This window comes from Convolutriloba macropyga, chromosome 7 (genome assembly GCF_964194025.1).
Source record: "Convolutriloba macropyga chromosome 7, txConMacr16.3, whole genome shotgun sequence".
Taxonomy (NCBI): domain Eukaryota; kingdom Metazoa; phylum Xenacoelomorpha; order Acoela; family Convolutidae; genus Convolutriloba; species Convolutriloba macropyga.
This window is the reverse complement of record NC_134474.1, coordinates 1,010,173-1,026,653: the sequence shown is the minus strand read 5'-3', so window position 1 is coordinate 1,026,653 and position 16,481 is coordinate 1,010,173. Positions and strand designations below refer to the sequence as shown.

Genomic DNA, 16,481 nt, shown 5'->3' with positions numbered 1-16,481 from the left:
ACGTCCGGAAAGACTTTTAAAACCGCTTATCGGATTGCCAATGAGCCGAAATGAACAGTTTTGTAAACAGTGAGAAATTTCTGCTCTTGAAAGAAAAACGAGAAGACGACAGGTTTTAATTTGGGAAAATGAAACATTTCGAGTTAATTTCAAAATTAATATTTGATTATGAGTGACATCAGTGGTGCAATCCAAAGTCACAAAACCAATCGGCAAGCGATGTGCCAGTGCTACCATGTGCACGCTTCAAACTTGAAATTTCCTTTTGCTGCCATTTCCCAAGCATACTTACAATAGCAATAGAAACATTTTTGTCTTGGGTTGTCAACTGTCGAGAATTTACTGTAAAGGAGAGTTTGGACACTCACTGCCTCCCCTTTGGTCTATATAGATTATCTCCATTTCACGAAGTATCTCGAAGTAATAGAAGAGGATATGATGAAACAATACAACGTATTTTGGCAGATAGAGTTTGTATATTAAGTAACAATTCAGCAGTTGGGTTATCATTTGTCTTCTAGTCTTTTTTATGCAATGTTTTTACTTGATTATCTTTTGTTTTAAATTTTTTGTCTGTCTTCATCCTGCTTTCTCTTATGGTTTACTTCTCTCTTCGTCCTGAGTAGTCATTCAGCTGTGTACTCTTATACACCAAATAGGGGAGGAGGGAATTGTTGGATAGAAAGAAGCAAAACATTCTGCCTGCCAAGCAGCTTAACCGTATTGAGCATTGTACCAAATGAGACCCCAAGTTTTCAAGTTTTTTGTTTTGAAATTGAGTTGGGGTGCTAATTTAAAATCTTGTCCATATTTGGGATTGAGCCATCGATCTCGGAGTCTAAGACATTAACCACTGTGCCCTTAATTAAAAAAGTTATCCAGGCGGTTAAAAAAGCGTTTAGTCGATTTATGCTCCACCTACCCTACCAATCATGGAACTTTCTAAGTTGCACCCTTACGTCTTAAAATAAATTAGCTCTGGCTTTCCTCTGTTAAGAAATGTTAAAGGATATTTTGGTTCAGCTCTATCTTTTTTCAATCGATAAAACATGCGCATAATCTTTACATTTGTTCGGTCGTAAAACCAGGTACGAGCTAGTTTGTGGGAAAAGTACAAATATCTTCATCAAAATTACGCTGTAAATGTCGGAAAGTATTTATGGAAATTAATTTAATTTTCAGCTTCAAGTGTTTATCGTTTCCAACAGCAGTTCAAGAGGACGACTTGTGTGTCATTGCGATTTGAACGAAAGTAGACAATTCCAAATAAAACTGACATTTTGGTATTTGCAACAAAAACTGATTTAACTTCAATTTGATTAGAGTAGAACTTTACATTATCTGCAATACATATCTGTTTCTTATCAGCAATGTACTTGTGCCAGCGTACAACTTTAGACTCAAATTGGACTTAGTTTCTGACAGCATTGCTTTGCTTCCAACCAATACGGATTGTTATGACAAAGAAGACTTCTTGCTTTAGTAGCAGAACAATAGTCACTGACCCACAGAACAATAGCTCTTAATCAGGATTTTTTTAGTTTGAACATTCCGTAATTCAAAAAAATCTTTTTGCTGTCTGTTGAAAATTATATCATTTATTGAAAAATATTATAAACGAAACTAGTATTTGGCCTTTGACGTTTAAGGGACATTTATATTACAAAATAAAGATGAGAATATTTGTAGGTTTCGATTAAGTAATATTGATTCGCTGGCATGAGGGAGCTGAAAGAAACAGATGTGTGGTTCGGATCCTTTTTGCGGAACTGGCTTGTATCTATCTACTTTTGTACAATTTGTACTCATCTACTACTGACTCTGTATGTAGAGCCCCTCTGTATTTCAATATAGTTTGTGTTTGTTACGATAGGCTGGCTTATCAGGTGAGCGCAATGGTGACGATAGAAAGAGAGCCTCGGATGATGGGAACAAGGCAGACAATGAATTTGGTTAGTACCAATTCCATTCCCCCGAATCTTCACTTGCTTTGTAAACGTTTTGCCTTCTTTGCCACTCTATCATTATAGAAGATGCAGTTTTCATCGAGTCCGAGTTATTGATCTAGTTATAAGTCTAAATGAGTTATTCGTACTTTTACAGTTATATCTGAATTGCGTTGAATCTGCGAATTGAGCTGAGTCTCAATTATGGGTAGTCGGGATATTGAGTTGTAAGTGTGAATTATCGATTGCCTGGGATCTGCAAGTGGCCATAACACTAATTAGGTGAACATCTTAATGCGAAATACTTTTTTTTACAGACGAAGAGTTCTACATAGGGAGAGCTGGAACTAAAGAATCGAGAGCAAAGAGAACTTCAGATGAAAAAGTGCTCTCTGACGTCAGCAGTTGTGATGAGAGATATAGGGGAGACAGAAAGAAGACGAGCAATGATGAACGAAACGGCAGTAGAGGTCAAAGCAGAAGGTCTCCTCGGGGAAGAGACGACACCAGAAGAGAATCCGATCAAGGTTCGTTTCTATCATGGCTTCTATTGCAACCAACACAACTGGCCTCTCTGCCCATTTTAAAAGGATGCATTTTTTGGAACTGGCTTGCTTCGTGGTTTGTATAACAGGCACTCATCCGATTTCAAATAATGGATTTGTGTGTTTGGTTGATTTATTGTCTAATTGAAATTCCTTAGAGCCTGCTTCTTAAAAGTTTTGCTGCAAGTGCTATTATTTCTCTAACCTTTGTCATTCGTTTAATTTCTCTGAAAGGAAAATAAATTCTTTTCTTTGATTACGTTCTTCGAGGGTTTGCATTATTTCATTAAGCTTCTTTTGCTTTTTAAAACCAGGAGTCAATTATAACTACAATTAAAGTTAATTTAAAAGTTAAAAAAACTAACATCATTAGTCTGTGCGAGGCAAAGAATGTTGTTCCCCCTTCTGTATTTGACCTCATACAATGTACCATATCACTGCATTGTGTAGTCTGATGCGCAAACGCAGTTTTTTCATACAATTTTTTTCCAGCAGGAAGAAGAATGTCAATTGGTTTTTAACCTAAGTGCATTTTGATGAAAGGGCGGAAACTGAACAATTCCCGAAAGCACTTAATTTTAGTTAATTTTGATATTTACTTTACTTATTAATTGCTCTCAAATGAAGTTTGTAGCAATTATATTAGTCCTGTCGGTCTTTTTTTAATGCGATTTTTCGCTTGACCAATTTTTCGTCTGACGCTTTTGACTTTTCGTCCTCAAAAACGGGATAAACAGGTAGCGCCCAGCAGGCATTATGTGCTCTTAGAGCCTTTCAGGTCTGTTTCAGCTCAAACTGTCTTGGAGACTTATACTTATACTTATGGTGTGAGGGGCGGTTCTTAGAGGTTGACACACCCCCCCCCCCCTTTGTTGACCCCCCACCCCCACTATTGGCTCCACCCCCCCCCCCACCGCGCTTTTGCCCCCCCCCCCCACCCAGTGCTGCCCCCATCAGCCCCCCGGTGCACCCCCCCCCCGTGGCTAGCTACTGACCAAGCCAACCGCTCGCCGGTCGTTTGAGAGCAATTCGCCCGACGTTGGTCGGTTATGTTTGATAATTTTTAGATAGGATAAGATACTGCTACAATGAAGCAATAATCCTATAAGATTCGAAGATGGAAAAGAAGTCGGCAATAGTATCGTCTGTGCTTCATCAGAGCTCATCGTGAGTTTTGTTCAGATTTGAGTATTCTGGAATTTGAAGAGCTGCTGGAACTGCTAAGACAATCATCTACAATAATAATAATAATAATAATAATAATAATAATAATAATAATAATAATAATAATAATAATAATAATAATAATAATAATAATAATAATAATAATAATATTGAATTCAACCAAACATGGTTACAACCAGCTTGGTAGTCCCCAGATTAGGGGAGAAATCAAGTTTCAATAATTAAAATTTCTCGAAAACTTTCCATCCTGAAGGGTAACTTTTATATTTGAATCTTTTCAATGCCTCCCCTTCCAAAAATTTCTTCACTTCTCTTCGAAACTGACATGGATTTTTGAGTGGTCAATAGTTAGCAAAACTGTTAAGCTGAGACAAAGAATTATTGAATCGGGCTTTTCTATTAAAGTAATTATCTTCAGAACGTTTCCGAAATGTTTTTCTCGCTTTAATAAAAAACTTTTCACTTGATCTGGTCTTTGGACAACCAAAAGTTATTGACCAGTGGTCTGACGCATTCATAGAAGTTAAGCCCACTAAAATCTTGCTAAGCAGAATTAGGTCGTTAAGAACTAGAAAATAACTGACTGGCAATAGGCGATTTCGAATTAGGCTCTTAACGTATTCTTTGTCACCCAGAACAGAACGGCAAGTTATCCATTTTAAACATGATCTCTGCAGTCTTTCCAAGCGTTGAAGATACTGTGGTCTTGGGTTCCAGACATTTGACGCATAAAAGACCGCAGAGAATATATATGTTTTCACCAACGTGCATTTGAGTTTCTTTTGTGGTGCGGGGTATAACTCTTCTTAAATGATTCAGTTTTTGAAAACCTTTCTTTACCGCCATTTCGAGGTGACAATTCCAAGTCATGCTGGCCGTAAAAGTTAATCCGAGATCTTTAATTTGTTTTTCGTTTTTGATGGCAATTCCTTTTGCAAATAACTCTGTAGACGAGTTATATGTATTTTTGTATGAGAACTCGAGAATGCTGAATTTGTCAAAATTGAAATTTAGTTTGTTTGAATCAGACCATTCGATAGCTCTATTTATATCAAACTGAAGTTCTTCACGTTGTGAAATCTCTCCTACTATTTTTGTATCATCTGCATAAAGGAATGTTTTATTATTAAGTTGATCAGTTAGGTCATTTATGTACACGGAGAACAAAAACACAGCAAATGTTGATCCCTGGGGACCCCCGCTTGAGATTTTTGAGGAAGTCGAGTAACTGTCTGCAATTTTTACTCTCTGCTGTCGATCAACCAGATATGAAGCAAAAAATTTCAAAAACTTTTCATCAAACCCAAAACGAGCGAGCTTTTGAAGCACAATATTAAAATTAATCGTATCAAAAGCTTTAGCAATGTCCAAGTAAACTGTTATCGGGGATGAATTTTCGTCTAAAGCTTGATATAAGTTATCACAATATAGTAACAATTGGGTTACTGTTGAATGTTTTGGCCGAAAACCATGTTGAGCAGTGCAAAGCTTCCTTTCGAATGTCTTCTTAATTTGTTTGTAAACTATTCTTTCAAAAACTATAGTAATTGCACAGAGCATTGCGATTGGTCTGTAGTTTTAATTTCCGTTTTGCTACCATTTTTGTGATGAGAACGCACGTGTATGTTTTTCCACACTTTGGAAAATTGGCAAGCGTTAATAATGCAGCTAAATATATACAAGATACTTTTTATAACGTACGGCGCTGAGGCTTTAAGGAGTGATGGTGTTATTTGATCATAAGAGTTGGCACCAGATTTAATTTGTGATATTTCGTGTAGCACATCTTTTGCGTTGAATGTGAGATCGTCTAGAGAAATCTCTGGTTGAGCTGTTTCAGGCACAACAATTTCAGAATTATCTTCGATAAATACTGAAGAAAAATGCTCGTTGAAACTTTCCGCTGAGAACCCATTATATCTTGGCCTCTATATCTCATTTTCTCGGGGAAAATTTGTTCTTGGTTTAGTCTTCGCAAAAATTTGTATGCATCGTTGTTTGTTGAAATTCAGAAACCCTCGATAAAATTTTGTTTGTCCTTAAGCAAGGATAAATTTAACTCCACCTCTAAATTTCTAATTTCCTCTGATCTTTTGTTTGTTTTCCTTAGCGTCTTCAGCTTGTTTTCTATGTGTACACTATGGGAAGACATATAAGATGGTGCGTCAAGCAGGCGTTTTGTTATACATATTGACTTTTCACAAGCTTTGTAGAAACTCTGATAAAAGCAATGTAGCAAGTCATTGGGACATCTGTTTTACATAGTGGGGATTTCAAAATGAGAGATGAATAAGTGCTAATCTGCCTTGTTGATGTTGAGTTTTTGGAAGAGAGGCTTTTGTTCTTTTCTTGTGAGTCTGAAAACCCACAATCTTAAGATGTGTTTAATAGCCGACTTAGCCGCTCAAAGGCTTTATTCCCAGTCCATATAGGTCTTGTTGCAGTTTAATTTTTTCATTTCTGTTTTTCAATGTATGTGTTGGTAATGTCCACTTAAACACTAACAGTAGTAAATTTTGCTTTGTTCGATTATTAGGGAGTATTGAAAACTTTCTATGGATTTCTCGTGGGGTATTGGGCAGATATCTGGCAGTGCAAACGTTGTTTTGAGAATACTAGCTTCAATAGCTTTACTAACTTTTTAATATTTTCGGCAATTTTTTTTCAATCTTCAACATTTTTTGTCGTTTTCGTCTATGTTTCTCCAAACAGTTTTTTGTGAGTTTGTCAAAGTATGAAACTTTTACACAAATTAGCAAAAGTTTGCGCAATTTTTTTTAAATTTCTTGAAATTTTTTCTCATTTTTGTATATTTCAAGTTGCAAGATATCGGGTAAACCCCTTTTAAGCTTGAAGCTGAGTTCTTGTATTGGGTTTAGCTGAATAATTTTCGTTCTTAAGATATGAACACAAAGAATAATCAGAGAATCTTCAGAGTTTTTTTGCTGATATCAAGTTTGTTAACATTATTTGTAGTTGCGAAGCTGAAAGCTGAGCCTAGCTGTATTGCGGTGTATCTGCTACCCTATAAAATGATAACAAAAAATTGTGGTCAAATGTGGTGACGAAATCAACGAATATTTGAGATTGGAGTCAACTAATGATGTGTTAATTGAATGCCAGAAATTTTAGATAAAGCGGCGCTAAAACTAGTGGCAGCATCTATGTTAATCAATTTGTCAGCGGATTTATTGTTTGGTTAATTGCTCTCAACTGAAGTTTGTACGAATTGCATAAGTCCTGTAGTTTTTTAATGCGATTTTTCGTTTGTCCTCCAAAACGGCAAAAACATGTAGCGCTCGGAGGGCATTAGGAGGCCGAACAGCTCTCTTGGAGCCTTACGCCTTACTAGTCTCTAAGTATACGATTCAGCCAAACTTTTTTGAGGAGACAATTTTAGGGTGTGAGGGGGCGGTTCTTAGTCTTAAAAATTTGAAGCCAACCGCTCGTCTGTCGTTTGAGAGCAGTTCGCCCGACCTTAGTCAGTTGTTTGCTTTTGTTAATAGCCGCCCTCATCTTCTCAGCCGGCTATTATTGCGCTCGTATTTTTTTTACTTCGTCAAACTTTTTTTCGCTTTACCATTTTGCCGCTTTTTCGACATTTTGCGTGAAATCTTTTTGACTTCTCTAGGCTAGTTTCTCTCTTCTCTCATTCTGCTAAAAGTGAATTTGAACATCAGTTGCTAAGCAAAGATATTCAAAATGAACAGAGTCGGTATAAAAAATTGAAGTCAGAAATAGAAACGGGATAAACCCATAAAGCCCAATTTTAGATGCCCGCTATTTGAACGTCGTTCCTATAAGTCTTAGTTACCACCTCTAATGCTTATTGGTGTTGATAGTAGCCCCTGTAGCCTCTCTCTAAGAAACAGAAGTATGTTCAACTACGAAATACCATCAAAATAAATCGGACTTGAAAAATATTTTTGTACAAAAATCTTTTTTCAATATATTCTATTCGTTCAATCCCAATCATGCTTATTGGAATCAACGGCGGCTATTTTCCGGCAATCTGCCGGGTATGTTTTTAGTTTTTTCAAGGGCTTCAATTTTTTTTGAGAAAACCTTAACTATACAAATTTAGTTTTTCGTAATTGTACAGCAGATGGATATTTTCCTTAGGTAACAAGCTGACAAAGAGAAGAAAAAATGAGGTTAAAATCAAAGATCAATCAACATTTTTTAAACCAAATTATTTCAAATCTTTAGCTTATAACAAAATGATTCTTGTAAAATTTTCTAAAATGTCTTTATGAAACCAATGGGACTTGTCTTTGGTTGGACTAAGCCATAGGAACGGAGTAAAGACGCAGAAAATCTCAAAAAATTACGAACAATTTGCAAAAACACAAATTATTGAAGCCATTAAAATCATTAGCTATTATCTGAATATGTATTTTTATTTCAGTTTTTTTTATACTAATTTAGCTAAAACTATACTGAAAGAGTAAACAAGTTCATTCGGGCCACTTTCGAAAATCATTAGGATCTGTTATTACCTGAATGTGCGAAAAGAAGAGAAAAAAACAAAAATACACCACTCACAAAAATTTTATGAAAACGCATATTGTCCAAACAAAACACCAGTTACGACATAAAACCAGGAGACAAGTTCATTTTTGAAATTCAAGAATTGGAAGAGACCTCCCAATGACGAGAATAAGTTACAAGTTGACGAAAAGAACAACAAAAACTGAGAAGTTCGAAGAATCCTTGAAAATGTATAATATCATAAACTTTAATACTATTTGCTATAAACCGACTACTTTGGGTAACATCATTCATTTGATCGTCAATTACAAGTTTAAAAGACCGGTCAGCATTTTACGGCTACCTAAAGAATAAAAAAGTGCGGAAACAGCAAATTCACAAAAATAGCAAAATTCACAAAAATCAAAGCCATTAAAATCATTAGCTTTCAACGGAATTAAATAAACACGCTAAGTTTTGCCTCGATGGGAAAGCAATGATATTTTTTAATCATAGATTATCGATAGCTCATCACAATAAGTCGTATGGCAACGAAAACTACATTGAAACCACGAAATTTCTGAGAAAACCCGTAGTATCAACGTCATAAAAGTCAATAGCTTTCAACGAAAGCCATTAACTACGCTAAGTTATGCCTTGATGTGAGTACAAGGATGTTTTTCAAGCTTAGGTTATCAATGAGACATTACAACATGTCATTGACTATGAAAACAACAACAGATACAGGCTTTATCCAAAATTTCAGTAAAAAGTGCGAGAAGAAAGTGTCGAAGCCATTTAAACCATAAGCTTTTCTCTGAAAACTTTAGCTATGATCTAATGAACTTCTTCTCTAAGCCAATGGTAGCCAGTAATATTAGGATATCAGGATATGATTTCAAAAGGAACCAATAATACGAAATGTCCAAAAATTAAAAAAAAGTTTGAAATCTTGTGGCGTTGAAGTCATATAACCAATAGTTAGAAAATAAAACCGCCAACGAGATTAATTTTTGTTGCAGTAGGAAGAGGAGGGGACCCTGTCATTACTGCGACTGACTTATAGTTCACAAAAATAAGTTTATCATCGGTTAATATAAAAAAAATCGAAAACTTATTTTCAAAGTCTTAACAGCCATTAGCTGTCTACTCGATAAACTCGATAGCTGTCAACTCCTCGAAAAAAAAAACGAAATTAAAAAAAATATTTTTAACTTCGAATTCTACGCTGGATGAGTTTTTTTAATGATACCACTCACATTTCTCTACGATGAATATATCGATCGGCCAAAATTGTCTGAACAAAAAAAAAACTCATTTGAGTATATAGTTCCGCCCCCACAAGTGGGGTCGGAACAATAATGTAGACGCAATAAGTTTTGATCCGCTTTTCTTGTAGTGGAAAATTAATTCTCACATTTTTTTACTTTGTGCTTCATATTCCGAAATAAATTCTGTAATCAGCCGATTTTTTTTTGAAGCTTAGTGACTTAATTTGGAAACGCGTCTATTCCCTGACTTAATTTTGATATTTTCCAGGTAGCCATGAGAGTCGTGGAGAGTCAAGGAAACGCAAGTCATCCCCAGTCAGCAGAGGATCAAATACTGGGTCACGCGCAAATGTGGACGAGGAATCTTCAAGCAAGAGAGTAAGGAACTCCTCAAGGGAGAAAGGAGACATTCAGAATAATAGAATTGCCTCCTCCCACTCACAACTCAGCAACTCACAACAGCATCAACAACAACAACCAATGGAATCGAGTACTCGCACCAGACATCCTCAGATTACGGGTCCAGAATGCTCGAAGGATAGCAGCTATCCTGTATCAACTGGTAAGTAGGATAACTTTTCTAACATATGGGATTCGGACTCACATGTCTCCAGTGATATGATTGTCACCGTGATCGATAAGAGTATTATAACTGTAAGGCACGTATTCTCTCTAAACAATTTTAGCAATTATTTCACTGCTGTTAGTCTTTGCAATTTTTTCTGGATAGTCTTTTGGTCTCGATTTGACTTTCCTACTCCGAAACGGGATAATTGGGTGAAAGCCCCATGGCCATTAAGTCGCTGTCCAGCTGTCTTAGAGAGTTACTAGTATATTAAGGTATGATTCACCGAAACTTCTGATCAGCATAAATTAATGGTGCAAAGAACAATTTTGGTAGATGTTATGTTTGTTTCTCTTAAATTTTTATTTTTAAATCGATCTTTTATTTCTACCTTCGTTTTCCTCTGATTTTACTTCTATTCGAATGGCTCTTTGATGCTTGAGTTCAACGTGTTATCAATCACTCAAAGTTTAACAGCGCGCTAGTTAATAGTAGTTTAAATAGCTAGATGTAAATTCATCGCTCAATTGAAAAAAGTAAAATGTTCAAAATTGAAATTATGTTGATGTTTTACTCTGTAATGGTAATTTGTTTTGTGTGTTCAGCGGCTGGTCTGAATGTCGACAGCAGAAGTAGTCACCTGGCACTGGCGGCATTAGCAGCAGAGGCTGAGGGGAGTGGAGGTGCTCTCTCAGAGGAGGCAGAGAGGGAACTGTGGCTGAAAGAACTATTCCAGAGTGCCAGATTCTACATGATCAAGAGTCGCAATGACCACAATGTTCAACTAGCCAAAGAAAAGGTCAAATAAATTATGTTGAAAAAGGCTGATAGCGTATCAGATCATTTACCGAATAGGAACCATGCTGCTTTTTTTGTTTGGCCAATACGAGACTAATTGTTCCTTTGTAATTGGTATCCAAATTCTAAAAGTAAGCACCGTATTGAGATAAGTTCTGTAGAATTTATTTACAAATAAACAAATTTGGTTATTGAATTATCATTGGGCAACTAGTAGGTACTTTTCAAGACGACCTTAGAAATGTTGCATGTCACAAGGCTAAAACTGGTTGGAAAATAGCTGGATGGAAGGGTCTGAAATAAAATTGGATAACGCGCATCTTTTTCAGAATGTCTGGTCCACGACACCTCAGAACGAGCCGAGACTCAACAAAGCTTTCAAGGTATGAAACTCTTAACGGGAAGTAAAACAGGCAACCCTATCAACGTTTTTTAAGAACAATGAATTAAATTGATACAAATTGTTTCAATTTGTAAGCATGCAACTTGTTGATTGAGCAGTAGAATTGTTTGTTTAGAGCAGTAGAAATGTGATCCTGCTCTTCTCCGTGACAGAAAGCCAGCGCTTTGCAGGTGAGTTTGTTGCAATATAATCTTAAGACTACTTGTGTTTACCTTTCGTGCTGGATGTCATGTCAGAATAACTTCCATAAATAAAAAAAACGTTAATTCCTGAAATGATATATAAAATGCATCATGGATGTTGTGTATGTAATAAATGAATAATAAACAGAAAAGTCATTTTTGAATTGAGAACAACAATAATTCAATAATTAGATAGTAACAGCACATATCATGAACTAGATTTAAATTCACGCCACACCAATTTGCCAAGTTGAATTTGGTCTGGGTCATTCTCGAATTTTTCTAACAAGTGAGCTTTGTATCTTTTTTGACAGAACTAATTATTTCATTCGCCGTTGAAATTAAAGTTGGAAGTGGAATGCCAGAATTGTTTTTATGTGTTTGCGTGCTATATTATTTTTTTAAGATGAACCGAATATTCAGAGTTTTTTAAAATTTTTGTTGCCTGTTTCTGTCTATATGTCCAGCAAGTTTTGTTTTTGTTTCCCAGTTTCTGTTTCTTTGCGTCAGATAGTGGAGTTGTTAGTTCATCCATTTCCTTTGATTTCATTTCATGAACAAATTGGAAGTGATTTTGCAGCAGTAAGTTTGCGCCCGCCAACGAGGGAAGTAGAGTGAAAAGCGAGTGGTTTTGCGGCGTGATTGTTTAAATCCAATTTCGAAGTAGAGGGAGAAAATGGCGTTTGAAAAAATGTTTCTCGATTGTGGTTTTCGTGTTCACATGCGTCAGTTTGACTTTGGTTTTTGCTAATTCTTTAAATATTCTGATCGGTTTTTTAAGTGGTTTACCCAATTTATTTATTGTCGATTTTGGGTCTTTTGTTTTCTTGAATTGTGTCAGGTTTTGTTTCAGATGAATTACGTTCCCACTTCCACAAGGGAGAATATCCATATCGTTGTCTCGTAAACAATCGTCCATTTCATTGTGTGCAACTTTAACCTAATTAATATAACAGTAGTAAAAAGAACTGACTAGAGGAACAACGGGGGGGGACGGACACTTTTTGCAACGTGATTTTAATACATGTGGAATAGGTCAATGACCTAAAAGGAGGCAAGGATTCATTACGAAAATTGTCCCCCTTGTTTTTTTCGCCGAAATGCAATTTTTGAAATTTTTTGTCCCCTCATATAAGGGGGACAAAAACTTGGAAAAAAATGGTAAAGAAATTTTTGTTGATTTTGAACGTTTAAAATATCAAGCAGGAGGTAGTTTTGATCCACCGACCTCTGGGTTATGGGCCCAGCGCGCTTCCACTGCGCCACCCTGCTACATACATACATACATGCATACATGCATACATACATACATACATACATACATACATGCATACATGCTTACATGCATGCATGCATACATGCATACATACATGCATACATGCATACATACATACATACATACATACATACATACATACATACATACATACATACATACATACAAACATACATACATACATACATACATACATACATACATACATACATACATGCATACATACATACATACATACATACATACATACATACATACATACATACATACACATTGATAAAAAAACCCAGAGTTGTACTAGAAAACAAGTTTTCACTTAAGTATGTACACAATTATGGTCATATTCTCTTATGTCCATAAATGCATACATAAATTGGTGAAAACAACAATAAAATAACTAACCTGTTAGTAGATGTATAAAATGATTAATGATATTTTAAGTAGAGAGTCATTGTATCATGCCCAAACATGTTCAGGGTCACAACACTTTCAAAAATAAATTGACCAATCGCTGTGCTGCATTTCTTATTTGAGTTAACAACCAATCAGAATTGAGAGACTTATAAACAAAAATTCAAAACGCACACGTTTAGTAAGCAGTAAATAATGAATACAATAGGAACAAAAGACATCAAGCTCATTCATGAAAAAGTTTTATCACTGAGAGGTAACATAAATTATACGCACATATCTTATCGACAGTTATATTTCGTAGCTGCTTGTTCTTTATTAGATCCAGAAGTTGACGGGGAAATAGCACTTAAATTTAGACCCTATGGTGGTTTCATTGGAATTGATAATTCAAGACTAGATCCTTTACTGAAACGAAGCAAAGTGTTACGACTTCATGCTGCATTGCATGACGCCGCTGGATTTATAAAAGATTGCAGAAACAAAGGCCCTGGATATGTTTACGCTTTCCGTTACTCACCAGTAAACAATTGTCTTTTTGGACACTTGACAGGAATATTATTCATTCTATCAGTGAAAATTTTTCATTCACATTTATTTCGTGAATTGGAATGCTAGAAAATTTTGGCAGCAAATCCGCAAATATAATTGTCCTCGATCTCGAAGGTTTCAAACTCAAGTCACTTGGATTCATTATAAAAGAACTCAGTTTGTGTTCCAGTTACAACGATACAATATTTTTCAAACCCCCACTTAAATTCACCGAATTACCCGCACACGATAGACAAACTGTTATTTGGTTGACCAACAACCTACACGGTCTTGATTGGGACGAAGGTGATATACCTTACTGTGATTTGAAAACAATCTGTCTGAGTTTCAGTTTCCGATTCACCCGGAAAAATTTTTTTGCCAAAGGCATTGAAAAGTGTGCGCTCCTCACTAAGCTTTTACAAAAAACTGTTTATAATCTGGAGGATCTAAATTGTCCCCGAATCTCAGATATAATATCAGAAGCACAAGTACCCCCCTGTTATCTTCATTCAAATTTTCGTTCAACAAACAATCAATTATCAAATCACTGCGCGGAACGTAAAGCAAGAATATTTTCACAGTGGACACAAAGTGATGCACAGAGAAGACACGGCAACTTTAACAACCTATCTGTCAGACAACTTGAAGATATTTACTTGCTTGACCCCACTTGACGATCAACCTATAGTAATATTCAACAGAGTTCAGGATCCCTCTCCACCAATACAGAATAATTTCTCAAGTGATCAACAGAACCGAGCGAACTATCTCAACAATAAGCCAAACACTACACAACAACCTCGTTACACTTCGCTTTATAGCACAGCAGCAAAACGTTATTTTGCAACTATTACTCTTTCCCCCGACGAGCTAGACAGCTTCAGAGCTTTCCTTCCCGTGATAGATAATTTCTATCACTTCCAATTGTACGTAAAAATTAAGCAGAGAGCTCGAGAACATCGGAATCAGTTCAATTATGGCTATGATCAAAACAAACCAGAAGCCTATGGAGTCCCCCAAAGAGCAGCGAATCCCACGTTGGAAGCGATGGGCGGACAAAAAAGTTCCTCAATTTAGATTGAAAAAAGCACCACCAGAACGTGAGCTAACACTTAATGAGATGCCGAATGAGTTGCGGTTATATGTCTTGGAGCACCCCGAAGTTGAAAAAGTCTTCAATCAACCATCGTTCAATGAAAATGACTCATCAACTGTTTGTTATAAACTAGAGATAAAAAGTCATATTAAAGATTTCAATTTGTTTGAGTTCTGGTACATGAAACAGTTGCCCAGTGAATAATTCAAAAATTTAACATTTTATATCATTCTTGTTTCAATTCAGTGTTCAATTAATTAATTTTCTCCAATGAATCAAAGAGACGAGGCTGACGCCGGTATCAGTAATTTAGTCTTCGATGTAAACAACAAGGAGAGGCCCCCATGGCGTTGTTGTTCAAATTCAACAGTGCCAAGGTCCGAAGTAATATTTTTTGTTCAAGTTAGTATCATTGTGTTAATGATCATTCTGTGCTTCTCTATGCTCTTTCTACTATCAGAAAGCTGTGAAGAGAAATCAATTTGGATTGCTCTCTTATCAAGTCTAGTTGGTTACATATTACCTAATCCCAAACTATGAACAAAGTTATTCTTACACATGACAGGGTATTCATGTCAATTGTAGGACCAAGTGGTTGTGGTAAAACAGAACTCTTGTTTCGAATGCTAAAAGGTTCGACCTTTTATCCCCGCTTTGAAAAAATTTATTATTTTTACAAAGAGTTCCAACCACTTTTCAAAGATATGCAACGAGTTATACCAGGGATCGAGTTTCTAAAATACTCAGGCCTTGATATAACAAAAAACCTATCTCATTGTCTGCTTATCTATGACGATTCATGTGAAGAAATCTTCAACGATAAAGAATTCGTAAAAATAGCTACCTCAGGACGTCATCGCAAATTACATGTTATATACGTCAAGCATAATTTGTTCCATCAAAGCAAATGGTCCAGAACCATTGATCTGAACACAACACACATAATATTATTCAAATCGCTTCGTGACATTCAACAATTTGAATATCTTGGAAAACAGTTGAATTGTCTCCAATTGATAAAAGAAGCATACAAACTAGCAACTACGGAGCCCTTTGGACATTTGATGATTGATCTCGACCCAAAAACCAGCCAGGGTTTACGTTTTTCATCGCAACTTATTGGACCGGATCCTTCTATTTTTTACATTTCGTCCCCTGAAGCAGTCATTACAGCAATTAAAAATGAAAAAGAAACATTTGCTTATGCTCAAGCAATGGGCAAATAACAGGAATCAGAACACAGCTCAAATAAAAACCTTACATCAGGGCGATTTCATTTGGTTTTTGAGTGACTGTGTGATGAACGTACTCTCTGGAGTTGTACCAATTAATAAAATAGAATTAGAAAAATTCGAGAAACCACTACGTAAACTTGCAGACAGGCGAGTTGAAAAAAGTGAGAGAATCAAAATTTGTCGATCAGATTCTGGAATCCGTCTAATTAAACTCATTGCGTTACCTTGTATTGTGTTTCTGGAGCAAAATGCACACTGAAGAGTTTGTGCTAATTCCTCGCCAAATGTATGCGAATGAGCAACCCCAAATAACTCAACTTCTCAACAATAAAAATGTCCGAGACAAAGCAAAACAAATATCCTTGTTGCAGAGAAGCAAGGTTCCACCAGCACCCTCTACACCGCAACAAGACACGCAACAGCAGACAGATAATACTTTGGAGACTGTCAAAGATGAATTGAATGAGACTACAGATGAGAAAATTCCTCGCCTGAAATCCTCGCCTGAAGTTTCACCTGAAATCAAGGAGAGAGTTTTGAGAGATATTAAACACCTTGACAGAA

General features: G+C 36.1%; 1 protein-coding gene across 2 annotated transcripts in view; it reads left to right on the top strand.

Annotated features, from left to right (window-relative positions):
• The window catches only part of LOC142342547 (uncharacterized), a 135,392-nt gene that overhangs the window by 80,889 nt on the left and 38,022 nt on the right, over window positions 1-16,481 (top strand). For both annotated transcript variants that reach the window (XM_075393912.1, XM_075393911.1), the window contains exons 4-9: window positions 1,874-1,952; window positions 2,264-2,473; window positions 9,686-9,979; window positions 10,588-10,781; window positions 11,110-11,163; window positions 11,299-11,353. In XM_075393912.1, the coding sequence (XP_075250027.1) occupies window positions 1,874-1,952; window positions 2,264-2,473; window positions 9,686-9,979; window positions 10,588-10,781; window positions 11,110-11,163; window positions 11,299-11,353 (886 nt within the window). The remainder of the gene's footprint in view (window positions 1-1,873; window positions 1,953-2,263; window positions 2,474-9,685; window positions 9,980-10,587; window positions 10,782-11,109; window positions 11,164-11,298; window positions 11,354-16,481) is intronic.